This window comes from Ipomoea nil, unplaced genomic scaffold, assembly GCF_001879475.1.
Source record: "Ipomoea nil cultivar Tokyo-kokei standard unplaced genomic scaffold, Asagao_1.1 scaffold1361, whole genome shotgun sequence".
Lineage (NCBI taxonomy): Eukaryota > Viridiplantae > Streptophyta > Magnoliopsida > Solanales > Convolvulaceae > Ipomoea > Ipomoea nil.
In genome coordinates, this window is record NW_017617789.1 from 590,318 (window position 1) to 617,019 (window position 26,702).

General features: G+C 36.8%; 3 protein-coding genes across 5 annotated transcripts; 2 read left to right on the top strand and 1 right to left on the bottom strand.

Moving 5' to 3' along the window:
* The first annotated feature begins 4,028 nt into the window (after positions 1-4,028).
* Positions 4,029-9,225, top strand: LOC109185885. Of its 3 annotated transcripts, none has more exons than XM_019335854.1 (8): positions 4,033-4,354; positions 5,143-5,628; positions 5,721-5,855; positions 6,121-7,777; positions 7,979-8,094; positions 8,275-8,387; positions 8,580-8,737; positions 8,800-9,225. In XM_019335854.1, exons 2-7 carry the CDS (start codon positions 5,169-5,171, stop codon positions 8,685-8,687), a joined length of 2,589 nt encoding a protein of 862 aa, XP_019191399.1. In that variant the 5' UTR covers positions 4,033-4,354; positions 5,143-5,168; the 3' UTR covers positions 8,688-8,737; positions 8,800-9,225. The 3 variants fall into 3 exon arrangements, with proteins under 3 accessions (XP_019191401.1, XP_019191399.1, XP_019191400.1); XM_019335855.1 differs by having other exon boundaries at positions 8,810-9,225; XM_019335856.1 differs by lacking the exons at positions 8,275-8,387; positions 8,580-8,737; positions 8,800-9,225 and adding an exon at positions 8,186-8,266 and having other exon boundaries at positions 4,029-4,354.
* A 2,178-nt stretch (positions 9,226-11,403) lies between these two features.
* Positions 11,404-13,332, top strand: LOC109185886 (40S ribosomal protein S15-4). Its single transcript, XM_019335857.1, has 4 exons — positions 11,404-11,503; positions 11,613-11,758; positions 11,849-11,906; positions 12,908-13,332. Exons 1-4 carry the CDS (start codon positions 11,501-11,503, stop codon positions 13,154-13,156), a joined length of 456 nt encoding a protein of 151 aa, XP_019191402.1. The 5' UTR covers positions 11,404-11,500; the 3' UTR covers positions 13,157-13,332.
* A 351-nt stretch (positions 13,333-13,683) lies between these two features.
* LOC109185774 (protein ACCELERATED CELL DEATH 6-like) lies at positions 13,684-16,727 on the bottom strand. The gene is made up of 3 exons (XM_019335725.1): positions 16,071-16,727; positions 14,439-14,980; positions 13,684-14,334 (listed from the first exon to the last, which is right to left on the bottom strand). The coding sequence occupies exons 1-3, from the start codon at positions 16,672-16,674 to the stop codon at positions 13,684-13,686; spliced, it is 1,797 nt and encodes a 598-aa protein (XP_019191270.1). The 5' UTR covers positions 16,675-16,727.
* Between the last annotated feature and the right edge of the window lie 9,975 nt (positions 16,728-26,702).

Consider the following 26,702-nt stretch of genomic DNA (forward strand, 5'->3'; position numbering starts at 1 on the left):
ACCACTCTCTTGGTATTTGTAACGGGACGCGACTCATCATGACAAGATTGGTAGATCATATTGTCGAAACAAGAATAGCTAATGGGACACGTGAAGGAACCAAAGTTCTTATTCCCCGAATGTCTCTCACCTCTTTTGATACGAGACTGCCCTTCAAGTTCCAGCGTAAACAATTCCCGTTGATGCTTGCATATGTCATGACTATCAACAAAAGCCAAGATCAAACACTAACTCACGTTGGGTTATTGCTAAAAAAAAAAATGGTATTTAATCACAGACAATTTTACGTGGCTTTCTCCTGAGTCACCCATCCTGATGGCCTGAAGGTGTTAGCTCTAGACAAGATTGTGTTGCGACTACCAGTGTCGTCTACACATGGATTTTCAATAATGTGTAAATACAATGGATGATATTATGTTTTTTTGTCCAAAATGACAAAATTGCTATATATCTAAACAAAAATATATCCTTTATACAAATAAATTAGGATAGCAATTGATTAATATAACTAAGTTGCCAGAGAACGAGCACATTTACCTAATTTATAAAAATTTTAAACAATGATATATAAAAATCTCTAAAGTTACAGCACCGCATGCGTACATCTACACACTAACTATTAATTTGAGCAATTAGTTGCTCGAATTCAAGCAATGATAACATCAACAAACATAAACGATCCAAACCATATCTTCAATTGCAATATATAATACTTAGTATTTGATGTTATAATTTAAATAATTGTATATCGATTCAAATATTCTTAATATATTATAACAAATACATTCGGGTGAAAATACTAGTTAAAAACATATATTACAAATTGTAGAATTTATCTCAAATCTCGTCAAATAAAGCATCCGAGTAGAGGGAGTATACTGTATACTGATCATAATAATTAATAAAACTAACATATCTTGACATTCCAATATGAGTAATACTTTAGAGCATCCTCATCAGTTGAAATTTTACCCCAATTTTTTGTGAACCACAGCATGCATCTACTTCATCATCAACTATCTTATCCAATTACAAAAATCCTTCTCCCCATCAATTTTAAATTTTTTTCTCAATTTTTGTGGACTCCCATTTACTCCACTATATTTTAATTATTATTTTTATTTATTATCATTATAAAAATTATAATTACAATTATTATTTTTATTATATTTAAATTAAACATGTCAACATTAAAATAAATTTATAATTATAAAATTTCAATTCTAATATGGTATCAAAATTATATACTACCGTGCATAATTTTTGTTCAAATTTTAAAAAGTTAAATAACATTAAACAAACAAAATTTTTTTTAAAAAAAAGTTAATTCCAAAAATGGTCATATGATTTTTTCTCAAATTGATCCCTTAACTTTTAATTGCTCCAAAGTGGTCTTTCAACTAGGGATGACAATGTGCCCCGCTCCCGATGTGGATCCCCGATCTCCGCCCCGACAGAGATGGGAATGGAAAATTTTTTCGAAAAACGGAGAATATGTGTGATTCTCCGCCGGGGAAGAGGATATCCCTCCTCACCCCACCCCGTCCCCGAATATATAAATAAATAAATAAATAAATAAATAAATATATATATATATATTTATTTATTTATAGTTATATATTTATATATATGTACTAGCAGCATAAATTTATATATGTAATGAACTATATATTGCATATATAAATTTATGCTGCTAGTACATATATACAAATATATAACTATATAAATAATATATATATATATATATATATATATATATATATATATATATATATATATATAGTTTAGTAACTTAATTTTTGAATAGATTTTAAATTTTTTTATTGTTAAAACTACAATTATTTAAAAATTTAACTAGGAGTTGATGAAGAATGGGGAATCCCCGTTCCCGCTTAATTCCACGCGGGGACGGGGATGGGATGGGGAATATTTTCAATTCTCCGCCGGGGACGGAGACAGGGAAGAGGACGGGGATGGGGACGAGGTTGCGAGGACGGGGACGAGGAGTACACTCCCCGCCCCGTTGTCATCCCTACTTCCAGCTTTTGAATTTTATGCCAAAATAGTTCTCCATTAGCTTTGGAGTTAAGTTGGTGTTAAAATGAAGGGTAAAATTAAAATTTTAGATTTTGTACTCCAATTTAAAGCAATCTGTGATTCCTTTCAGCAGTCTGCGCACATATTTCTTCAAATTAGATTTTTGATCTCCTAAATCTGCAATTAAAATGTGGGATAATCAACTAGAAGGATCCCTTCAAAAAATAAATAAATAAATAAATAAATAACTAGAAGGCCAAAAAAGTTCATCTTTAACTTCATCCACAAACTTCCTAAGACATGTATATGAATATATAAGTTTTACTTTGAATTCTAATATATGTGAGATTTCAATAGCCGATATCTGGACCAAACTTTTATTACGATGTAACATAATTTAAAATATTCGAACTAATAATCTATTGAGTTCAATCAAAATCTAAAACATTTTATAAAGTTTAATTCTTAATTTTGATAATGTAAATAATGTCTAACTTTAAAGTGTAAGCAAATAAGTTATGTTTAAATAAGTAAAGTAAGTAGAAAAGATAGAAGATAGTGATAAATAAAATAAGATGATGATGAATGTAATCATAGTAATGTGGTTATAGTGACTTATAACTAAATAGATAATAGATGATTCTGTTTTCTATTTACAAGACAGTTTTTAAGAATGTTAACAGTTTTTCAAAAATTTTCAGAAATTATTTTCAGTTTTCAAAATAGAAAATTGTGTTAGTAAACATGTTTTCTGTTTTCCAGTTTCCAGAAATTTTCAGTTAGTAAACAACTTATAAATTTTCAGTTTTACCTTTCATTTTAACACCAACTTAATGCCAAAGCAAACGAAATATCATTTTGGCTTAAAATTCAAAAGTCTAAGAACCATTTTGGAAAAATTAAAAATCAATGGACCAATTTGAAAAAATACCATAGTCGGAAGACCATTTTAGGAATTAACTAAAAAAAAAAAACAAAAAACAAATTGACGGCCACTTTGAAGCGCCCCAACGGGACGTGTGCGTCACATGTGCCCATTGGGGCGACCATGAACTCAAGTGCGCGTTTTTTTTTTCTCTAACAAAAATTTTCATTTGCAGGAGAAAAAATCATTCAAAATTATCCTCTCCCACCAACTAAAAACTCATGCTCAGCTTTTCTACTCTGCAAAAATCACCAAAAATGCACAGTTGGGGCCGATGCTTTTACTACATCTACTGCATTTCATACTCCCTTCTTAAATGTCATGATCTGATTGATTTAAAGAACAAAGTATATTAGTGCTTTTTTTGTTGTTGAAAGGAGTATATCAGTGTTTTTATTCATTCACGTTTCTTTATTTAATAACATTTATACTCCATAAAAGTACACCTATCATTTTCCCATAAATATTTGAGTTGTACTACTACATATATTTTATATTTTTATCTCTTCAATTTTATTTCTTAATAGTGTGGTAATTGATAGATTAGTTATTTTTATCATGTGAATCTTAATGAAAATATGAATATCAAAATTTTGTGAGAATAAATAAAAATTGAAAGTAAAAATTTAGTGAGAGTAGTAGTAATATTTCCTAAATATATATGGAGTATATTAATTTGACTACCAACAGAAACTTCAACATCAAGATTATCTTCTTATAATATATATATATAATATAATATATTTTATCCGCAAAACGAGGTTTCTTCATCGTGTAACGTTGGTTCACTTTCAAGAGTCAATCACACTTCTACGTCATCCCAGAAACCAGAAACTGGAAATGATTATTATAATCAGAAGAGGTTAAATTTCAATACGCACGGCCGCCATTGACCCCCTTAGCTTCTCCCTGCAAATATTATTTTAATAATCAACAACTAACCACCCTTTCCTTTAATTATCAATTTATCATCTCTTTCACCACTTAATCCTTTCCTAATTGGGTATGAAACCCATTAGTGGCATTCTCTATTCAATTCCTTTGGATCAGTTTGTAGCTTCACACACTTTTGCAGACTTGCAGTAGTTCTGTCTGTGTCTGCAAACAGGAAAAAGATATTGTACAGCTGTAATCCGGTCAATGGCAGGCAGCCTGACACGTGGCAGCCGGTGAACCACTTGCTCATCTCCTGTGTAGTTTGTACTCCGTATAATGTTTTGGGCAGACCAATATCAGTAGTCATTCACGCATTGCACATTTACTGGCTTATCCCAAGGCTGCAAACAGTGAATATCAGAATCTCTCCCTTTTCTCTCTCTCTCTCTCTCTCATGGTAACTCCAATATTTTGGGTTGAGGAAAAGGTGTTTGTAATGGAGTCATGAAGCGAAAGGTATGTGGGTCTCTCTTGTTTTTTGCTTTTCTTTCATGGGTAGCTTCCTTTTCTGGGATTTCTAGGATGCCAGATATGTTTGCTTGCTGATTATACTGTTTGCTTGGCTAAAAATAGTTGGACTCAAATGAAATTTTTGAGATGGGATGGGGTTTTCAACTTTACAAATATGCTTAAATTAGTATTTAGTAGTAGTTGCTTCTCCTATGATGCATGATATAATCTCCCTCTTGCTTCATATTTGTGTTTCAGACTGGTAAACTTCTTGATCTGTGTTACAAACAATATTTTCTTTTAAACTTTTCCTGGTACTATAGTTATGCCTCTTGCTCCCTATGATGAAGTGGAAGGAACATTATATTGTAGTCTTGAGATAAATCTGCAGATGTTGAATCAGGTTATATGAATTTCTTGAAACCCCGCCCAAAGGACTAGAAGAGATAAACTAGCTTAGATTGCTCATAGCTGATCAGTTCAAACCAAGAAGGTCGATAGGTTGTTAGTTTCTGATGAGAGTCGAACTTGTAATCTTGATGTTACTAAGTCAATTAGGTTATATGAATTTCAGTGTAGTGTAGTTGGAGAAGATGGTGATCATGGATGGGCAGCAATCAGAATCTTGTTAATCCTTAGCTCTTACTATGAAGAGTACTAGGTTGATTTGTTTGGCTGGGATTTTAAAACCTCTTTACAATCTATAAACTGATTATATTGATTGTTACAATCTATAAATAACTAGGCTAGCTACTTTAATTTCAATTCTGACTTAGCTTGTTCATCATATCCAGGTTTCCTTGCCTGTATCTTGTCGACGATGAGCAGTGGCAACAATGAAGAACTGGATTTAAGGCTTGCTTTGGGATATTCTGATCAGAATAATGCGTCGAGAGTGAACAATGGCGAGTCGGGTGCAGGTGTAAATGCGGGTACAGGGGGAATAGTGGGCATGACATTTGCAGCATCTGATCCCTTATCTGAGCTAGTTTGGTCCCCTCACAAAGGTTTGAGTCTGAAATGCACTGCCACTGCCTTAGCTGATAAAAAGCCTCTTCTTTTGTGGAATATGGGGCCTAGCAATGTGACTCACAATTCACCATCACAAACCAATATATTCGACGATGAAGGTAATAAAGATGTTGGGAAAGGCAAGCTTCTAGTGACCGAAGCGATGTCTCTGTTAGACATGGAGGATGCTCAGAGAATTATACATCTCGGTAAATCTTCTTCCAGAAATGTTGTTGCTCCCACCAGGCCAAGCTGTGGAAACGAAATGGGTACGTAACGCCTTTCCTGATATCTCATAGGTCATTAGTCCTTCTTTTGAACAAAAATTCTGCAGTTTTTGTAATCAACTCTCTTTTGGCAGGAAACAGCAGTGGAAGGGAGAGATTGAACACCGGAGATACTAATAAAATTGCAGAAAATCTAAGTAAGAAAAGAAAGAAGGATGCCTCGCCCCCACAGCATATTCAAATCACTCAAAACGACAAATATAATGCAGGTGCAGACTGCTATATATAGTTGAATTTGTTTTAGTATGTGTTTCAGATGTTTGGATTTATATATGATAGTTTGGTCTGGATTCCTAGGATAGGATATGGTTTAGCGTTTTTTCGAGAAGATATAGAGGTCTTAGTAGTAGTAGTAGGGGAGATTCAACCCATAATTTTTCTTTATATCTTATTGATTGTGTCTATTCTAATCAAAAGTTAGGAGAATCTTGTTCCCAAAACCTTAATCTTATTCAATCGTTCGACTTGATTCAGGTCCGGGGGAAGAGAGAGCACAGAAGTCTCTGCAGCAAGTGGCTGAGGATAACGCGAGTGGCAATCAGATTCTGGGATTAGGATTAACGTTATCCTCTGAAATTCATTCCTCAAGAAAGTTGGGATCTCAAGTTGCTCTGAATTTGATACCTCAGCAGGAATCAAATGAAAAGGCGGCGTCTTTAGAACAAGAAAGTGGAGGTAAAAGGGAGGAGCACTTGGAAAAGCAGGAATCCAGTGCTGAAAATGACAAGCAGAAGTTGGTTACAAAAGAAGGCAGTGAACAGAACGAGAAGAGAGTTACGAGGGAGAATTCGGTGCCACTTGAAACCTCTCTAGCGTTGCGTAGAAGGAAAGGAAAGGAGAAAGTTTTCTCGGATGGTAATGGCAATGGCAATAGCAGAATGTCGAGTAACGAGGAAGAAGACAGCCACGAGAGCGTGGATAGCTGTAACAGTACGAGGATGTTTCCTCAAGGCAAGAGACAATTGCAGTTGGAACAACAACCATTGGTTGTTGGGGGCAAAAGGATCAAGACAGAATTGCAAGGGCACACTGCTTCGACCTCGAATGTTGGGAATGATAGCTCGTTTATGACTTGGATATCAAACATGGTAAATGGTTTCTCGAAAACCAATCGAGAAGAGGCTCCTCTACCCCTCCCCCTCGCCCATTCTTTACCCGGGAATGAAAGAAACCGTGGTGAGATCATCACATATTGCAAAGATGTCGAGAGAAACAACACCGGGTTCCAAACTATGTTCCACTCGCTTCTTTGCCCACCCGAGCCAAGAACATTAAAAGATGACTCTTCAACGAGAGAATCTAAAGAAGTTATCTTGCCCGGGAATGATGAGATTGTTGCATATGACAAAAACCACAACTCGGGGAGTGAAAACACGGGCTTCCAATCTATGTTTCGTTCACTTTTTCGCCCACCTTCAGTGATGCCTGAAAAAAGAATGTTAAAAGATGACCCTCCAACAAGAGAATCTAAAGAAGTTATCTTGGCTGATAAGATGATAATCGAAGCTTCACCGATTAGCTGCCACCGGGAGAGTAGTGGATCAGATGAACAAATTTTCGTGTCGAGTGATAAAGTCATCACATCTGCATTGGCACACAGGGATGGGATATCAACTAAATTCCCAATTAAGTCTTTCAATGTCGGTCCAACATGGGATGCTTGCAAGTCCACTTCAACCGAGAAGAAATCTTCTGGCAATTCCTCGAGTCGAAAGACAACCGAGGGAGGGAAGTCCTCGGGTTCTCTTCGTAAACTCAAAACCCGAAATGGAAATAACAACAGTTCCAGTCATCCTTCTGAAGCTCAAAACTTGTGGATTACTCGGTTTTGTGTCAAAGACCATCCCGGTGCCATGAACTTAGACGAATTCAAGGAGAACAGAGATGAAACAACACAGTGTTCTCCTGATCACACGAGGTCTAATCCAAATGCACAAGTTTCTTCTGAATTTCCCATTGATCAGAAAGGTCAATTGAAGAGCTCAGAGGCAATGGCGTCACTGTTTGCAAGGCGACTAGACGCCATTAAACATATCGTACCTTCAACACCTCAAAACGAAGCTATGTGCTTACCAAAAGGTGCATTTGATGCTATAAGGAGAATACGAGTGTCTCGTGGTACTATCCTCAAGTAAGCACTTTTTAATTCCTTTTCTAGTGTTGAGCATATAACCATTAATGTGCAATCCAACTATCAGCTTAAGCTTTTAGTTGAGATGGAGCACATGCTTCAATTTGGTATCAGAGCCAGACCAAAGGTTGCTTCAATTATCTAGTTTTCTCCATCATTAATATTTGACAAATTTAAAGTTATACTCCATATTTTGTTCAGATGGATGAACTCCAAGTCGTCGCTGTCACATTTAGATGGATTTTTCTTGCGTTTGAGAATCGGGAAACAGGAAGCTGAGCTAGGCAGAACAGGCTACTACGTTGCACGTATATCTGGTATGTCCTTATATTGAAATTGAAATGAAAATGTTTGTATGTATGTGTATATACTCGTATTTTAGCAACACTAATGCTACTTTATTTCTAGTTTCTACCCTGATAAATCAGAATTGAGAGGCATATGTGACCTGATCTTCTTCAATGTCACGCCTCACTTTCGACGTTGTGAATCTGCAGGAACCCAAAAAGAGAATCCCGCAACTGATTCTAAGAAATTCATCCCTGTAAGCGTTGGTAGTATCGAATGCTTTGTCGGGTGCCAGTACGTGTCCAACCACGACTTTCTGGAGGTATGTAGCTAGGCCACTTCTATTTAAACCATTTAGGATTTAGATTATTATGGCAAGCTGAGATTCAGTTCTGATGAATCTATGAGGCATATACTGAGATTCAGAAAGTCGATTCTTGGACTAGTAGAAGCTGTATATTCATCGTTTTTAGTCTGCATTGCATCCACAATATCAATACAAACGCCTTTACAGGACGAACTATTGGCATGGTGGAGCAGAACTTCAGAAAGCGGGTGGAAGGTTCCCTCAGAAGATGAGTTGAGAATAAAACTCGAAGAGAGGATGAAGTTGGGTTTCTAGAATTCTTTGGAAAAGATCAATGTAAGTGCAAAGATTTGAGCTTCATGAACATATATATATATATATATATATATATATATATATATATATATATATATATATATATATATATATATATATATATATATGCAACATCAATAGTATTCTCAAGCAGCAATAAAATTAAAAGAAGAATCTCGCTACTTGTTTTCTCGTCTTTGGCAAGGATTTTGCAGCAAGAATTCATGTTTTCTGATCTTCACCTGATTAAGGCTAAAGCTTTAATTTAAAGAACTGCATTATTGGATCCAAGGCTTTTTTTGTGTTTTTGTTTTGGATTTTGATTTTCACCTGGAGTTGTAATGCTGGGTCTATTCTTTCCATTGCTTTAATTTTGATACCATAAAGAGAAAAGAAAGCAATGGGTTATTGGAAATTTTCTTGGTTTAAGTGAATATGGTGCATCTTTTAATGAAATATATGAAAGGTGTAATAATATGAACAAATGTTTGTAAGTATTCATGAAAGGTTGCAATTATTTAAATGTGATCTTGAATTATGATTGTATTTATTTTATCATAAAATAAGCTTTTTTTTTTAAAAAAAAAATATATCGTTATCAAAGTTAACCTTATTTATTCATGAATTGAAATAAGCTTCTTTAATAAGTTGTCTTCACTTGTTACACATCTTACTTTCATCAGAATTTTATCTACTAGTACAAAGGAAGGTTAAGGGTGACCCTTAACATTTGTCACTTTTTTTAGGGGTGAATCCTTTATTAGATGTGCAATAATGATAGATAATGGAATATGTAATGATGATATATAGCTGGAGATGGGGATAGGAAAGAGATTATGTTACAGATACCGGTTCAAATGAGGATGGGATTTTTTGTGCAGTCATTGCAGATTGTACCATTAGATATGTATAAATGCATCACACAGTGTTAAAAAATATATCAAAATAAAATGTACACTTAATGATACATTTTTGAACATTTTGTGGTGCATATATGCATACCTAACGGTGTGTAACTATATGACCGCACAGAAAACACGGTTAGCATGGAAACCTGACCCTTATGTTACATGCATGCATTTTGATATGTTTTCACGTTGTGAGATTGGGGGAAAAAAATGTGGTCGTACATTTGCTTGACTTACACGTAAGTCAATAAACATGCATGTCTTATTATTTATTTTACACTTGATTGTATGAACTTTATAGTCCATAATACTCTCCAATTTCTCCGTGATCTACCATTCTACCAATAAGTTTTATAGAAGACGAACAATCAAATGATTTACTTCTTCTATTGAGGATTTTTTTGATGATAACCGTATAAGCACTTCAAACCTTAAATTAGATGGCTGGTGTACTTAGGAAGAGAAAGACGTTGGGATTGGAAATGAGAAAAATGGCTTTCGAAAATTGTTTTTAAGATTTTCTCGCGTTTGGGTATTCAAAGAAAATTAAGTCAGGCAAATATTAATTTTGGTCAACGAAAAATGTTTGCTTATACGGTTATCCTAAAAAAAAAAAAAAATTCTCAATAGAAGGATGACCAGGGATCAAGTCTCACCAACGACAGTGTGGGAGCAACCTCTCAAAGTGAGGGGTTCCTTGTGCACAGTGAGCACAGGTCTAGCCTAAGTCTCACCAACTCCAGTGAGGGGGTTCCTTGTGCACAGTGAGCACAGGTCTAGCCCAATCGTTATGCTCTGGACTCGTGTCTCTTCTTCTCCTTTTTTTTTTTTTTTTTTTTTTTTTTTTTTTTAATTTCAGATTCATTATAGGAGTATATGTTCATAACTTTATTACTATATGTTCATAATTGTAAGTTCATAATGTCAGAGCTCTATGTTCATAATTCAATAAGTGTACATTCATACTTCCGTAACTGTACATTCATAATTCAATAACTGTAAATTCATAATTTTCGAAGCTCTATGTTCACAATTTTAGAGCTCTATGTTGACAATTTTAGAGCTCTATGTTCATAATTTTATCACTATATGTTCATATTGTAAATTCATAATGTCAGAGCTCTGTGTTCATAATTTCATAACTGTATATTCATAATTGCATAACTGTACATTCATAATTGCATAACTGTACGTTCATAATTCTGTAACTGTACATTCATAATTCAATAACTGTAAAATCATAATTTTCGAAGCTCCATGTTCACAATTTTAGAGCTCTATGTTCATAATTTTATCACTATATGTTCATAATTGTAAGTTAATAATGTCAGAATTCTGTATTTATAATTTTATAACTTACATTCATAATGTCATAACTGTACATTCATAATGCCATAATTGTACATTCATAATCCCACAACTGTACATTCATAATGGCACAAATGAATAACGCCGTTAACGGTGAGACAAAATCAAATTTTTTTTTTTTTAAAACTGGAATGACGGGATTTTCTTAAAAACGACGTCGTTTTGGAGTCATGTCCACAATGCATTGTGGACACGGGTCCAGGACATAATTTGTCAATCTAGCCTCTCTGGTTCATGTTCAATTGAGTTACCATGATTTACATCCTCCCAAATGCTCTGTCCGGTCGGAGTGTGGGGATAGTAATAATGGGCTATGGCCTATGTGATGCAATTCTAGAGTGCATGTTCTCAAGAAGCTCTTAATAATGGCGTAAGGCCCAATTAAAAGCAGGCGGCCCGTTTTGTTCAATTTTCATCTTACCCGAATCCCAAACCCTACCACCTTAATATAACAGATTAGACACATAGATATTGGTTCAAACCCTAGCAGCGCCCACCTCCGACGCAGCGAAGCTTTCAGCTTTCATTTACCCAACAATGGTAACTCTATTCCTGATGCTCTTTCTGTCGCTTTTATGTCCATATGTGCACCAGTATGTATATTCCGGTTAGCCATGTTCACTGATGAAGCTGTGCGGTTTGACTACAGGCTGACGCAGAACACGATGTGGCGGCAGGGCAGCCAAAGAAGAGAACGTTCAAGAAGTTCAGCTTCAGAGGTGTGGATCTTGATGCGCTCCTTGATATGTCCACAGATGACCTCGTCAAACTCTTCACTGCCCGAGCTCGCAGAAGGTATTTTGTGCTATTCGATTGTATGGATTGCGTCGTATTTGAATATGCGGAGATTTAGTTTTGAATTTGGTTGTGTTGATTGAATGATAGGTTCAAGAGGGGTTTGAAGAGGAAGCCTTTGGCCTTGATAAAGAAGCTCCGCAAAGCAGTATGCCACTATTTCTTTCCCGTTTTGTCTATGACTTGTGTTGAGTTATAACATATGCTATTTTGTTTATATTTTTTGGGCAAATGGTAATTAATAAGGTCTGAGTATGCTTGATTGATTTGTATGTCTGATTGTCTGGTAGTTTGTAATCTGGCTGGTATTTAGAAAAGTTTATGGCTATGTATTCTAGAATCTGGAACTGGTGGCTTTGGGTAGGAATTTGCAAACATATATAGAAAATTGTTAGTTCATTCTGAAGGTTAAAGGTAGTTTCTACCGATTTATGATGATGAATTATGATTTTGAAGTGCAAGTCGGTCATTTGTATGTTTGGCAATTGATGCTTATGAAGTTTCTTGAATCATAATCAGTGTTTTATTTCTATTTAATGACACATGTACTTAAGTTCATTACATATTTACATTTCATGTTCTCAGAACCACTGATTTTAATCTAAGCACTGTTAATTATTGAACAGGAGTATGTAATCCAGAGCGAATTATATTATATTTATTTTGTTTTCACTTCATTTATGTGTAGGGCATTGTAGTAGCCAAATAGTTTTCCTTTTGATTTGTTTGTATGTTGAGGGACTTAACTGATCTGGACAAGAGACAAAATAAGAGAAACGCCTAAGGCCGAGCCCTTCCCTCGTGAAAAAAGGGGTGGGGTGGTATTCCACGAGATAGGGTATTCATTGTGGCACATCATTGATGTGTTAGGCGGACATTAATTTTTGGGGACTCCATGGCCACTTTGCAGCTATAGCTCACTGCTAAAGTGATAGGAAAGCCCTACACTTGCTAGTTTGTTCATGGCACACCTGTGCTCCATTTGATGTTAATTGCCTGGAAAAAGATATAATGCATTGCTTTGTTCTATCACCACAATATTTTTCAAAATTCTCTCACAACCACTAACTTTAGTTCTTGATCAGCACAATCATGTTATCAATTTTTGCAATAATGTTTTAATCTAATGCTTGCAATATTTTATTGTAGAAACGTGAGGCTCCACCGGGTGAGAAGCCAGAGCCAGTGAAGACTCATTTGAGGAACATGATTATTGTTCCTGAGATGATTGGCAGTGTTATTGGAGTTTACAATGGTAAAACCTTCAACCAGATTGAAGTCAAGCCAGAGATGATTGGGCACTATTTGGCCGAGTTCTCCATCTCATACAAGCCTGTCAAGCACGGTAGGCCAGGTATTGGTGCTACTCACTCGTCAAGGTTCATCCCTCTCAAGTGATACAACTCCTCATATCCAGATGCTTTTCTAGTGGTATTATCAAATTCTTTACAGTTTTGTTCAAGATGTGTATGTGCGAACCCTTTTTTAGTTTGAGTTACAGACAAGAATTTGCGGACAGGCTTAAGTTTAATGAATCTTTATCTTGCATTTTATGGAATGTTTTGCACAATGCACATCTCAAGCTCAGAATTTTATTTTGGCGGTGACTCCTTTCTATGTTCTATTTCTGAATCTGCTGTGTTCATTGAAATGTCCAATTTCAATACTCACTTGTTTGGTTGTTCAGGAGCCTCATAAGTAACACTTCTATAAAGAGTCATTTCCTACATAGAACTTATTTCTCACTTTGCGAATAGGAGAAACAAGGAGTTTTTAATGCTAAAATTGTATGCTTTTTTGAATTGATGCAATCATGAGAGTGTAGTGATTGAGTAATTCCTTGTTCTAATTCTTTGGATGATGAGGAAAACCCCACATTTCTTGTGTGATTAAATCCCAGTCTTGTGACCCTAGTCAGCAAAGGATCACAAGGAATTAAACCAATCTAGGTTATCCATAGATGATCGGACTGGTTCAAACCAAGAGAGTAAGAGATTTAGGTTTGAACTTGAATAACACGGGTCCCCATCCTTTTGTGTTGACCATTTCTTGGCAGTTTTTACGAGCCAACAGAAATACATGAGAGCAGAAGAGAAGCCGATGAGACAAACAGTAATTGCAAGTCCTATGGTATTCGACAATACAACGTAGGCTCCTGTAACAAATGCCAACACCATTGACCCCAACGCCATGAACACCAACCCAGACGCTAAATCGTACTGATAGAAGATCTCCTGATACGTCTCCAGGTAAAATGCAGAGAAATACAGAAACACTGCAGAAGTGGAGCACATGAGTGCTATGGTGTTAGTGATGACGAACGCCTGGAACGCTCTTTCTCGCGACAGAATCGCCATCCCGGCGCCAGGGCTACTGCTGTTGTAGCCGCCTGGCAAAGTGAAACCGGCCGCGAACGTCACTGTTGCCACCAGTGTTGCGACTATCAAATGCATTTCTGCTAGCTGCTTCTGCTCTTTGATTTTCTTCTGAACCTCTGGGCTATCTTGTCTCTCTTTAACCTCCTGACGATTCCCCAGAAACCCAACTTTTTTCAGTTTATATTTGATGAAGGGTGCCTGCATGCAGCCATTTCCCATTCCTTCAAAAGGATTAGTAATCACAGAAACCACATTTGATGGCTCGAACTTCAGAATAGATAACTAACAATCTAAATGTATACCCGGTCTAGTATGTATTTATCGGTGTATACTATGTCGAGCGGGGTGAAGTTTTCGTTGTTATATGTCCTCTTATTAGCTCTTGGATGAGCTATGAGGTTGCGTGGATGGCAGCGGGAAGCAGCAAGCAGATGGAGAGGGGTGTTGCCATCGCGATCTTTCTCATCGATGAGGTGCTCGAAATTGCGGTCTGCAAGCCCGAATTTTAACGTACGAGACTCGTTGTTTAGTATTGTAACATGTAGGAAATTCTGGGACTTGCTGTTCACCATCTCACAACAATCTGGGCAGTGTGAAAATATCTCTTTCAGTACTTGGGAATGACCATGGCTGGCAGCTATGTGTACTGCCGTCGTCCATCCGCCATTGCCGCCGTCATCTTGTCTGCCTGTGCGTCGATAAGCTGCCGTTTTGTTGAACCGTAGAATCTGCCTGATGGCTTCCACGTTTCCTTTCTTCGCTGCATGGTGCAGTGGAGTCCACCCCTCTTCGTCTTCTTCCTCCACTAGATCTTGCTTCCAATTCAATAGCAATCTCACACACCCTAAAAAGTAAATAGATACTGAATTCAATATATATGCCATTATATTGTAGTGGATCGGAAATCAATCATGTAGCAAAGATTAAATTAAAGGTGTGGTCTGAACAAATGGTTAACATATGTCTATAGTTAGTTAACATATTCTATACAAATAGTTAACAGTTTATGCAAGTGTCTATAAATTTTTTTTGTTATATGTTGTGTTTGTAATTATGATGTTCATTAGTTTCAATTTGTTTAGATGTATAGAAATGATTAATTACATTTATGTCAACTATATGTATAAAATTTGGAGGTTATTTTAGACCAGGACCACAATGTAAATAGAGCTCTAGTTCATGGTAAAATGACTGAAATGTGTAAGTAGGCACATGTATTTCTGAAAATATGTGGCTGCTGGGGATTGAACGAAAATATGAAAAACAGGTTTGGGAAATGAGTTTTATTATATTTCTGATCAAACATGAAACGCAAGAGAAACGCAAATCCCACTTTTTTTTTTTTTTTTTTTTTTTTTTTTTGTCTTTTCCAGCAAAAGGACCAGCAAGAAGGCCAGGAAGAAGATGAAGATGGAGATAAAATTCAGAGCAGTCCCAACAGTGAAAATAACAATAGTGCACAAACGTCACCGCCTAATAGTAGCAGTTCTCCCCACCGCCACCACCCGTTGTCGCTGCCACTGCCACAACTGCAGCAATGTCAATTACGCCTACAACGAGAGCGCCCACAGGCAAAAGATCCGAATTCAATGACCATGAAAGCGACCCTTCACTCCTCGCAATCAATACCCAGAGCTGCTTCTTCTAAACCCAATCCAAATCTTCTGTCGCTGCAGCAGCTATGTTCGCCACCGTCGGACTTCTGGCCGCCCAGTCTTTCCCACCGTTTTCAGCTCCAGTTTTGGCGCCCCTTCTGACATGGGATTTGCGTTTCTCGAGAAAGGCAAGTCTCACTTGCATTTCAGGTTTGACTGGAAATGTGATAAAACACATTTAGCAAAAGTGCTTTTTATATTTTCATCCAATACCCAGCAACCCACCAGTCTCATATTTTTTAAAATGCATGTGCCTACTTACACATTTCCGCCATTTACCTTGATAGTTAAAAATTGCAGCAGCATGCAAAGGATTTCTGCCATATGGGCCGCTATAAGCTGGCGATGTGCAAGTCGTCACCATTTTTTGCAAAGACGACTCATGCCCGCACTCGGCCGCCAGGTAAAGCGGCGTCTCCCCACCTTGATTCGCCGGGAATGGGAACTCACAGTCTTCTCCGACCAAAATGTTGACGATTTCAACGTGACGGTTCCTCACCGCCATGTGCAACGCCGTGTCGTCCACATTATCACTCATCCTCAGCATCTCCTTCTCCAGGCTTATTCCGGACTCACCACCACCGCCGCCGAGTCTTTTGGCGCATTCCAGGAGGGCCTGGACCGCATGCAGGTGCCCACCTTTTGCTGCGATGTGAAGCGCCGTCTCTCCTTTGGTGTTCGCGCGTGTGAGAAGTGAGGGACACAGTTGGAGGATTTTCGTGGCGGTTTCCCCGCGGCCGAACGTGGCGGCGACGTGGAGGACGGTGTTGTTGTTCAGCGTCCGTTGGGCATCATTGTCGATTTGGTCCTTGAACGCTGTTACAGCAGCTCCGGCCGAGGTGGCTGACCCTCTCTTTATTTCCTCGTACAGGCGGCGATCCATTTGGCTCTGATCCCTTTTTTTGGTTTAATAATTTACTACTGATCTGACCAGGCTTTGCTATCCCATATATATGCGCAGGCTTTTTGCTTATTTATTTTGCCCCCTATGCTTAGTTTACTGGTTTAGTAAGCAGTATTTGGGAATTAGCTGGAGCGTTTTCTAATCTTAGCCTTCATTTTGTTAAACGCTCTGCGAACAAGGTTGCACACGAGGTAACTCAGGAAGCGGTGTTTAAGTCCGACTGTGTGGACTGTTTTTCAGTCCCTTTTTCTTCTGTTGTTCATGTTTCAAATCTTGACTCTATTTAATATATTGTCATTTGTCTATTTAATAGTTGATTGTTGTTGAAAAGTAAATAAATATTGCAATTTTTTTTTTTTTTAATTATGGTTTACATAAATCAATAGTTGATTGTACTATGTTTCACTTTCTATACCCTTTCTCTTCTTCTTGAGGCAGTATAAAGCAAGAGATCAGATGCAAGACATCAATTATTCTGTTTACACGTTACTTTATATGTTAAACCGTACAGTGAAAACATATATTTGAAAAGTACAAATATTAGTTTCTTTTCATGTATATATACTTTTCTTTACTAGGGCAAGCAAAGTAATTTCGTAAAGTGCAAAAATTTCAAGAATAGGATTATTGTCTTCCAAATTCTGGTAATAACTTTATTACAAAGTAACTAAAGTATCAGACCGATAGAGCATTTGAGAGGATGTAAAGACCGGTGCTCACTGCGCACAAAGAGTCCCCCTCACTTTGAGAGGTTCCTGGTCATTCTTCCAAAGTTTCACCTCTATGACCAGTTGAGCTACCAATGCGGGCATTTTGGACATTTTAATTATGGTTATTAATGGAGGATTTGGGTTTAGTTTCATAGAATGATTGGAGCCAAGGGTATAGGTTAGACATAAGGAACCAAGGAGCTAGGGGTGTAAGTTAGGCCTAAGGATGTTGGTCTAAATTTGATAGAGTAAAACTCTAGGACGGGATGGGGGGTGGGGGGTTTGTGACTTATTTTGTTTATAAAAAAATAAGTTAGAGTCAATTAGCTAGAGATTTTTCACTTAATTAAATAAGTTGTGTTGGAGATAATGAACCACAATCGATTTAATATCCCTTAAAATAATATTTATATATATACACACGAAATATATATAAAATATTATTGGATATATATATCCGAAATATATATATACACACAAATATATATAAAACGGATCCAAAGGTTATATATACGTATATATCTACGAGAAAGATATAACAATATATATCAACCAAAATGAACTTATAATCCTCAGATTATAACTCCAAATCAACAAGAAAGAACGGATTTTTGCTTAGAGCATAATCCTAAAACAAGAAAGAAGGAGAAGAAGAAGGAAATGTACGAGTTAGGCAAGGTGCCTGTCTTTCCTTAAAACCTTATTTGCCACCTCCCAAAAGTGCTAGGAGCGTTGTGGCCTAGGTTTCCCAGGATAAAACGTACAACGGTTCGACGTTTGAGCACCCAAACGAACGAACCCGGCGAACAAGAGCACGGGCAAAACACAGCTTCAATAATGGAGTAGGAGCAGAATTTTTGAGAAGAAAAAGTGCTTATCTTTGTGTGTTGTGTACTCTCGTGTTCTTCCCTCACTAGTTGTCTCTCACTATGCATGAGAAAAGCCTCTACTCCCACTACACTCTTATATAGGAGGTTGGTACTTAATAACATTATTATGACACATTAACCAACATAAATTCAATTTAAAAATTGAATTATAACATTTGAAACGGTCGTACTTATTATCGAAATAATATCAACGGTCACGAACTTAATATCCGATTAATTCGTACCGACCATAACGTTCCGTTTCAAATATCTGAGTGACCGAGAAGTCCGTACAAACCCGAAAGGTTAACGAATTGGGACCGAAAACCACACCCGAATGGTCCGCAAAGTACCGAAACGGTGTGGCACGAATCAATGCACATAACATTGACTCGTGCAGCACGAAAGATAGCTCACACGAAAGGAGCTTAATTCACTAATTAAACTTGCTTAATTACATGTAGCATCTTTCGTCCATGCATAACATTCGTCCATGCAAACTTTCGTCCCAATTCCTTTTTCACTATTTTAAGCTTTCCAAAGCTTAATCACAAGCTTGACAACTCATGTTGTCACACTAATTAAGCTTAATTAAGCTTAATTTTAAGCTTTAAGCTTTCTAAGCTTAATTTGACTTCTCTCAAATAGGTTCACTTTGAAAATCAATTTCTCATTCACCTATTACCCATTTTGAGCGTACATTATATCAAATTCTTCGTCTCACTACGAAGAACCCGAATCCACCTTGACCCGACCCAAATCGGAAGTGGATCCCACATATATTTGTACCACAAAATAATCACTCAAAATATCATTTTAATGCTATTTTTTTCCAACAATCCCCCACATGAATGAAAAATGATTTTCAGGGTATTTTGAAATCGGAAACAACTGTGTTTAACGGTTGATCCCTGCATAGGATAGGTAGGGATCACTATACCCTTTGAACCTTCCCTTGTGAAGACATGTTTACTCTACTGGCTGTACGGTAGAACGCGATGTCTTTGAACCGACTGCCGTTTGTGTAGACGATGACATATCTCACACAGGAACCTCCCAACCATGCTCTATTCTCATGAGTGTGCCCATTTTGGTCGTGGGTCACCGTCCTGGTTCTGCAAGAGTTTGTGAAGAATTGTGCCCATCAATTCTCCTTTGAAGCGACCCTCACTTCTCTCTCACATAGGTGATTCTTTTCCGAGTATACCGCATACTTACACATGTCAACCGGCATTCGAATCATTAAAACATCAACATGCTAACCTTACGCGGGAGTCACTGTTTCTAACGAGGAGTGGTAGGGAGTCTGAGACCCCCACAGTGACACGCTCCGTTCCATAATTTAGTTGTCCCATTGAACCTAGGTGTCAGCTAGGTTGGGTATCCACTATAGAACTTTTAGTCCAAGGGCTTTAGACCCATTCCTCGTTCCAACTTCTCCACAACCATTTGCTTACCCTCGGGTTAGCGAGTTAGCGGCCGCTACGTTATCTTTTGACATCATGTAGTCAATAGAGATAACTCCCGTTGTGAGAAATTGTTTAATGGTATTATATCTACGACTTATAAGTCTAGACTTACCATTCGACATTTAACTCTGTACTTACCAATTTTGGCTTGACTATCGCAATGCACACAAATTGGAGGTACGAATTCACCACTAGGAACATTCTCAAAATAATGGATAGCCATTCGGCCTACTCGCTCGCGACACGAGTGTAAGGCTCTCAGCTTTGATCCCGTCGGATCTTAGCTATCACAAATTCATTTCGAGAATTTCCGTTTAACCGACTGCACCGGCCTACGTAAAGACGTAGCCTTTGATGGACTTAACGTCCTTTGATAACCGTGCTATACTTTCCAAGTACAGCTAGATATCCCAAGTAGTGCAGTCCAAAGTCACGAGCATACCTTAAGTATCTCATAACTCTCACTATTGCCTTCTAGTGCGTAACACTAGGGTTACTCGTATATCTATCGAGTTCGTTAACCGCAAAGGCAATATCCGGACTAGTACAACCCATTTGACACAATTAAACTACCAATAATCTGAATGTATTCTCCGTGAGAAGTACAATCTTTCGTGATTATTGGCTAGTTGTACGTTAGTATCTAACGGTGTTCAAGCCACTTGATTAACATCCTTTACAAGGATTCAATCAACACAAAGAGATTGGCTTACCACGAGACCTTACGGTCTTCTCACGAGTTTAATCTCGAAGATTAAATCTGCTAAACTCACTCGTCTCATGTCAAATCTCAAATTTAACATGACCATGGTAGAATTGATCATGTGATCGTTACTACCATGTTGAGTTTATCGTGTATAGACAAATAGTGATAACCTCGTCTATCGTACGCATTGCGTAGACCTTTGTCACCTTTGTTTATACTAAACTCCTTAAACATCATTGTACGATTAAAACTTACACGCCAAATACTAAGGCAATTGTTTCAAGCCATACAATGATCTCACCAATTACACACTTTCTTTCCATAGCGCGGAACCACAAAACCCTCGGGTTGTTCCATGTCTATTAAGAAAGCGATACATCCATTTCGATAAACTTTCAAGTCTCGCTAAACAGCTCTCGGAAAGTATCATCCTAATGGATTTCATTCTCATCACAAGAGAATACATATTGAAGTAATCGTGGCATTCGTGTTGCATGCAATCTACAATTACAAGCCTGGCCATTTTACTTCGATATAACTAACCGGTTTTATCTTCCGACTAGTGATCCGTTTAGGATCTAGAGGTTTTACAACCCGAAGGAAGAACAACCAGTTCCAAGTATGATTCTCTAAGATAGAATCTATTTTACTCTCGGTAGCCTTTCTCGGGTTGGTCCACCTGTAGAAGTCACAACTTCTACATATGTTCGAGGCTTGTTTTCTAACAACATTGTCAGAAAATCCAATTTATTTTCTAGTAAACAAGTTAGAATATGTGCGTCACATTCTAGCATGCACGTCAGAAAATCTGGACCAAAGAATTTTTCAATCCTAGCTCTCTTGCTACGTCTAGCTTTGAGCTCGGGTTCTCTTTCATACCCTTCAACCATAGCTACGCCGAAAGTTCCTTTCAACGTGCTAGGTCCTTTATTGAACCTTCACAAAAATACATTTTCCAAAGAATGATGAATTTCTTGATTCAATTTATTGTGTTCTTACGTACATCCACACTATAGGACTCGTGTACTAAGAACCAATACACACATTTGGCAAGACACCCCCACATTTCGGGCATTAGTAGGAAACTTCCTACGTACCCACAATTCGTAAGAATTTCATGTGGGCAACCTTATTTAAAAGGTATTTACTTGTCCAAAGTGTTGTCTCACCCCTCATACTTTGAGGTAGACCCGAACTTATCAACGTCTTGATATTTATGTTCGGCAACAACGTTCGATTGAGGTGAATATCGTACTGTACTCTCGAGTACAATTCCATCACTTGCGCCGAAATCACCAATAGGTGTTTCACGTTCACCACATCGATAGTTCATAACCGCATTAATCAGTGCTTCCGAAATTGAAGCACGAATCAGTGCTTAGTAGTGAAACACGAAACATGCTATACCAAGCACGAATCATTGCTTCTAAACTAACGCATCGATTCCAAAGCAATCTCTATTGCTTTAAATTATAAACTCACAACAACCTTTCGTTGCTTAATTTATAATTACAGTGCTACCTGGCACTGGGATTATTAGTTAATTACACAATTAACCAAACTTCCTTTCGTGCTAATCACATAACACTTTTACAACGCTAAATTTAATTAGCCACATACTATACGAAAGGTTTAAGCTAAGTAGATTAGCATTAGGACCAATCATAATCTAGCACCTTTATTGCTATTACTAAAGCACCAAATGCTTAAGTTTTCAACACCTAAAGGTGCAGCCACCAAGTGGCCGAAAGTGCCTAATTAAGCACTCTACCTAGTGCTTGATAGCACTGTTACAGTGTTTTAATTTGCAGTTCCAAGTGCCAAATTAAATTACACTTTCCATTAGTGCTACAAAAGCACTATTCACCAAAACACAATTTGTCTCAAATTAAATATACTAGTATAATTTGGAATTTTTGATCAAGTTAATTATAACACAATTAACGAGAACAAATCAACCAAATTTTCCAACTAGTTGAATCAAACTCATATAATCGTTCTTAGAATAATATTTAAAATATTCAACACTTGAGCTGTGACGCTCTCGATTATATAGTTATTCCAATTTTTGACAAATTGATCCTTGAAATCCGTATCGTTCTACATGAACCTGAACCGAAGTTCGTTACGGGATTTCAACATGTAACACGCTTGTTACATTTCATTTCGGCCGTTAAGCCATTTTAGCATTTTCCACATAATGCCCCGTGATGCACTACGCACCCATATTGTATCATTTCATACATTTGACATTATTCTAGTTAATAATTCGTATGTACCAAGATTCAAATCATTGGAACGATTATATTTTTATTCAAATAAAAATATTCCAAGGATACTACAACATTTATTCAAAATAAATAAATAGGAAAATACATTGGAAACACATTTCCTTATTCCTATCTCGTAGTGATCCTTCAAACCCGTGTGCCTTGTTCCATTCTCAACCGTCCACTCCACAAATGGTGGTCCATAGCGCACACCGGGGGTACCTATGGTTGTGACCTCACTCGTCCAACCATCCACATATTTTAAACATAGTGAAGTTGTCCTCAACCTTCTCACCAGGATGACGGTTCGCTTCATAGTGGCATTTTTCCTTCTTCTCATAATCTTCTTGAAAGTTAAGCTTCCGCTTGCCTTTCCTTTGATTATTGTTGAAGACATTGGTCACACTACAATAGTCCTCAGACCATGTAGTGATCACAGCATCATAGGATCCTTCGTGGCTTTTAGCCGATCCACTAGGCAACACAATAGGTACCAATTGTGTGTCACGAGCCACAGGTCTACCGGTTCGTGAACCAACGTTCTCCGGAGCACCATCGTGTGTTTTTGCAACTCCTATGAAAATATCATTTCCAACGTTGCTGCCATCAACTGGCATCACGGAACGTGCAACATCGTTGTCGTTCCGACCATTTGAATGTGCACCTCCGGCAACATTCACGGATCCAATACTCTTGGAATCCAACGATTTGTTCATTATCAAAATTAAATAAGGTTTTAAGATTGTTGGAGATAATGAACCACAATCGATTTAATATCCCTTAAAATAATATTTATATATATACACACGAAATATATATAAAATATTATTGGATATATATATATCCGAAATATATATATACACACAAATATATATAAAACGGATCCAAAGGTTATATATACGTATATATCTACGAGAAAGATATAACAATATATATCAACCAAAATGAACTTATAATCCTCATATTATAACTCCAAATCAACAAGAAAGAACGGATTTTTGCTTAGAGCATAATCCTAAAACAAGAAAGAAGGAGAAGAAGAAGGAAATGTACGAGTTAGGCAAGGTGCCTGTCTTTCCTTAAAACCTTATTTGCCACCTCCCAAAAGTGCTAGGAGCGTTGTGGCCTAGGTTTCCCAGGATAAAACGTACAACGGTTCGACGTTTGAGCACCCAAACGAACGAACCCGGCGAACAAGAGCACGGGCAAAACACAGCTTCAATAATGGAGTAGGAGCAGAATTTTTGAGAAGAAAAAGTGCTTATCTTTGTGTGTTGTGTACTCTCGTGTTCTTCCCTCACTAGTTGTCTCTCACTATGCATGAGAAAAGCCTCTACTCCCACTACACTCTTATATAGGAGGTTGGTACTTAATAGCATTATTATGACACATTAACCAACATAAATTCAATTTAAAAATTGAATTATAACGTTTGAAACGGTCGTACTTATTATCGAAATAATATCAACGGTCACGAACTTAATATCCGATTAATTCGTACCGACCATAACGTCCCGTTTCAAATATCTGAGTGACCGAGAAGTCCGTACAAACCCGAAAAGTTAACGAATTAGGACCGAAAACCACACCCAAATGGTCCGCAAAGTACCGAAACGGTGTGGCACGAATCAATGCACATAGCATTGACTCGTGCAGCACGAAAGATAGCTCACACGAAAGGAGCTTAATTCACTAATTAAACTTGCTTAATTACATGTAGCATCTTTCGTCCATGCATAACATTCGTCCATGCAAACTTTCGTCCCAATTCCTATTTCACTATTTTAAGCTTTCCAAAGCTTAATCACAAGCTTGACAACTCATGTTGTCACACTAATTAAGCTTAATTAAGCTTAATTTTAAGCTTTAAGCTTTCTAAGCTTAATTTGACTTCTCTCAAATAGGTTCACTTTGAGAATCAATTTCTCATTCACCTATTACCCATTTTGAGCGTACATTATATCAAATTCTTCGTCTCACTACGAAGAACCCGAATCCACCTTGACCCGACCCAAATCGGAAGGGATCCCACATATATTTGTACCATAAAATAATCACTCAAAATATCATTTTAATGCTATTTTTTTCAACAAGTTGAACTTTAAACACTTCTAAAAGGTGCTAATGATCTTGTGGTTAGTAAAAGAAAAACTTCATTTAGTATTGACTCTATGTGCATTGAAATTTCATTAGTATTGACTCTTTGTGCATTGTTTAACTAAGAGACCATTAAAATGTGTTCGGATTTTACATGCATGGATTGCATACAATAGCTATTTGTTAGAGGGAGGGGCAACTTGTTCATGAAATTCAACTTAGGGCATCCTCAATAGTGTAAAATTTTGAGGAGATTTTACAGGTATGATTAGGAAAAAGAAAATGGAAGGGGAGGGGATAAAAAGAAAAAAAAAACTAAAATTTCAAAATTAAAAAAAAAAAACAAAAAAACATATATTTACGAGCCAAGACTGGCGCGAGAGTCCTTTGTTGGGGGACCCACCCCACTGCCAAAGTCCTTTTTTTTTGCAGGAAGAAAATTTTCAGAAAATTTTGCCTTCCCATTTGTCCTTATTTTACTCAAAGAAATTTTACTGTTCCAAAATGTGGTGATGCACTCCCTATTGGGGATGCCCTTATTGTTATTTTCAAGAAATTTTCTTGAAAATACATGTATCCTCAAGCATTCTCATGTTGTATGTGCTTATTGTTATTACAATAGTTAATATCCTCATATTTTTTGACAATTGCTACATGTTAAACTCCACCAAACAAGTGGCTTCACAAGGTTATCAACAACCTATATATAGCTACTCAAGGGCTTGGTGTCAACATGAGTCAAACCATTTTTCAAGAGGGAAAAACACCAATGTGTACGTCACAGCCTCAATGGTGTAACATATGTGGAGGATCCTATGAAACCAAAGGATGCTACTTATTATATTCCAATTATCAATACCATGGCCAATGCCCAAAATCAAGGATCTCCCTACCAAGAGTCTCAACAAGTGTATATATAATAAGAATTTACACGCAAAACAGAACTAGGTGACATTTTTGTAAATATTTTGAAATTTATGTATAAGTGATAACACTATAAAATACACTTAGTAATATCATAGAGTACATCATGTGATGCTATAGGTGCACTGAAATTGTTTACCTGTTATAATTTATGGTTTAGTTTCCTTTTTTTTTTAATGGTTTAACTTTTTAAGCGGGATTCATAAATTCACTTTAGAGTTTAGTAGTTATGGTTTGTCTTTAAAGTGCACATAACAACAATATAAAGTACACCTAACAAACTAAATGTAAATTTTGACAATTAAATATTCAATTAGGATTTATTTTTTAATTTTTCCGCATTTTTATCTAGATATTCATTCAAGTATGCCTTCTAAACTACAAAATTAATTATATTAGAAGAAAGAGCATTGCAAATTTATAAAAATAACTCCAAAAAAATTAAAAGTTTTGCATATTTGATTGTCAAGATTATTATTGTTGTTGTTGTAATAGTAGCAAGGTTGCAAAAATTGCTAGGCGTTTCTCGGGTGCTTAGGGGGTGCCGATTAATCGGCGCCCTTTCAAAAAAAAAAATTTATTTAAGACTTGGTAATTATAATTTATTTAATACTTTAATAGTTAGTACTAAAATGTTAAAGATTTAAAATACAACACAAAGTCACAACTCACAAAGTATTAATATTATAGTACTTGATTTTAATTTTTTTATTATATTTTTTAGGTTTGGGACCAATTTGAACAATTTGGGATTATTTTACTAAAAACGGCGTCAATTTAAGCGAAATAACTCATTTTTTTTTTTAAAAAAAAAACATAAAAAAATAACTACTCGGTAGTCTGGCCGCCTAAATTCTAGGCGGTCGGCCACCGCCTAGGCACGATTTTTGCAACATTGAATAGTAGTAGTAGTTATTATTATTACTTTTTGTTGTGACAATTGAAATCAGTGCACTAAGAAG

What these genes read in the sequence shown, in the direction of transcription:
- LOC109185885 (XM_019335854.1), top strand. Translation starts at nt 5,169, where the DNA reads ATGAGCAGTGGCAACAATGAAGAACTGGATTTAAGGCTTGCTTTGGGA. An exon ending in CTACGTTGCACGTATATCTG is followed by an intron (nt 8,095 to 8,274) that starts GTATGTCCTTAT and finishes GTGAATCTGCAG; the next exon opens with GAACCCAAAAAGAGAATCCC. An exon ending in CCAACCACGACTTTCTGGAG is followed by an intron (nt 8,388 to 8,579) that starts GTATGTAGCTAG and finishes ACGCCTTTACAG; the next exon opens with GACGAACTATTGGCATGGTG.
- LOC109185886 (XM_019335857.1), top strand. An exon ending in ACTGCCCGAGCTCGCAGAAG is followed by an intron (nt 11,759 to 11,848) that starts GTATTTTGTGCT and finishes ATTGAATGATAG; the next exon opens with GTTCAAGAGGGGTTTGAAGA. An exon ending in TAAAGAAGCTCCGCAAAGCA is followed by an intron (nt 11,907 to 12,907) that starts GTATGCCACTAT and finishes ATTTTATTGTAG; the next exon opens with AAACGTGAGGCTCCACCGGG.
- LOC109185774 (XM_019335725.1), bottom strand. Translation starts at nt 16,674, where the DNA reads ATGGATCGCCGCCTGTACGAGGAAATAAAGAGAGGGTCAGCCACCTCG. An exon ending in TGCAATTTTTAACTATCAAG is followed by an intron (nt 14,981 to 16,070) that starts GTAAATGGCGGA and finishes TTTACTTTTTAG; the next exon opens with GGTGTGTGAGATTGCTATTG. An exon ending in ATAAATACATACTAGACCGG is followed by an intron (nt 14,335 to 14,438) that starts GTATACATTTAG and finishes GGCTGCATGCAG; the next exon opens with GCACCCTTCATCAAATATAA.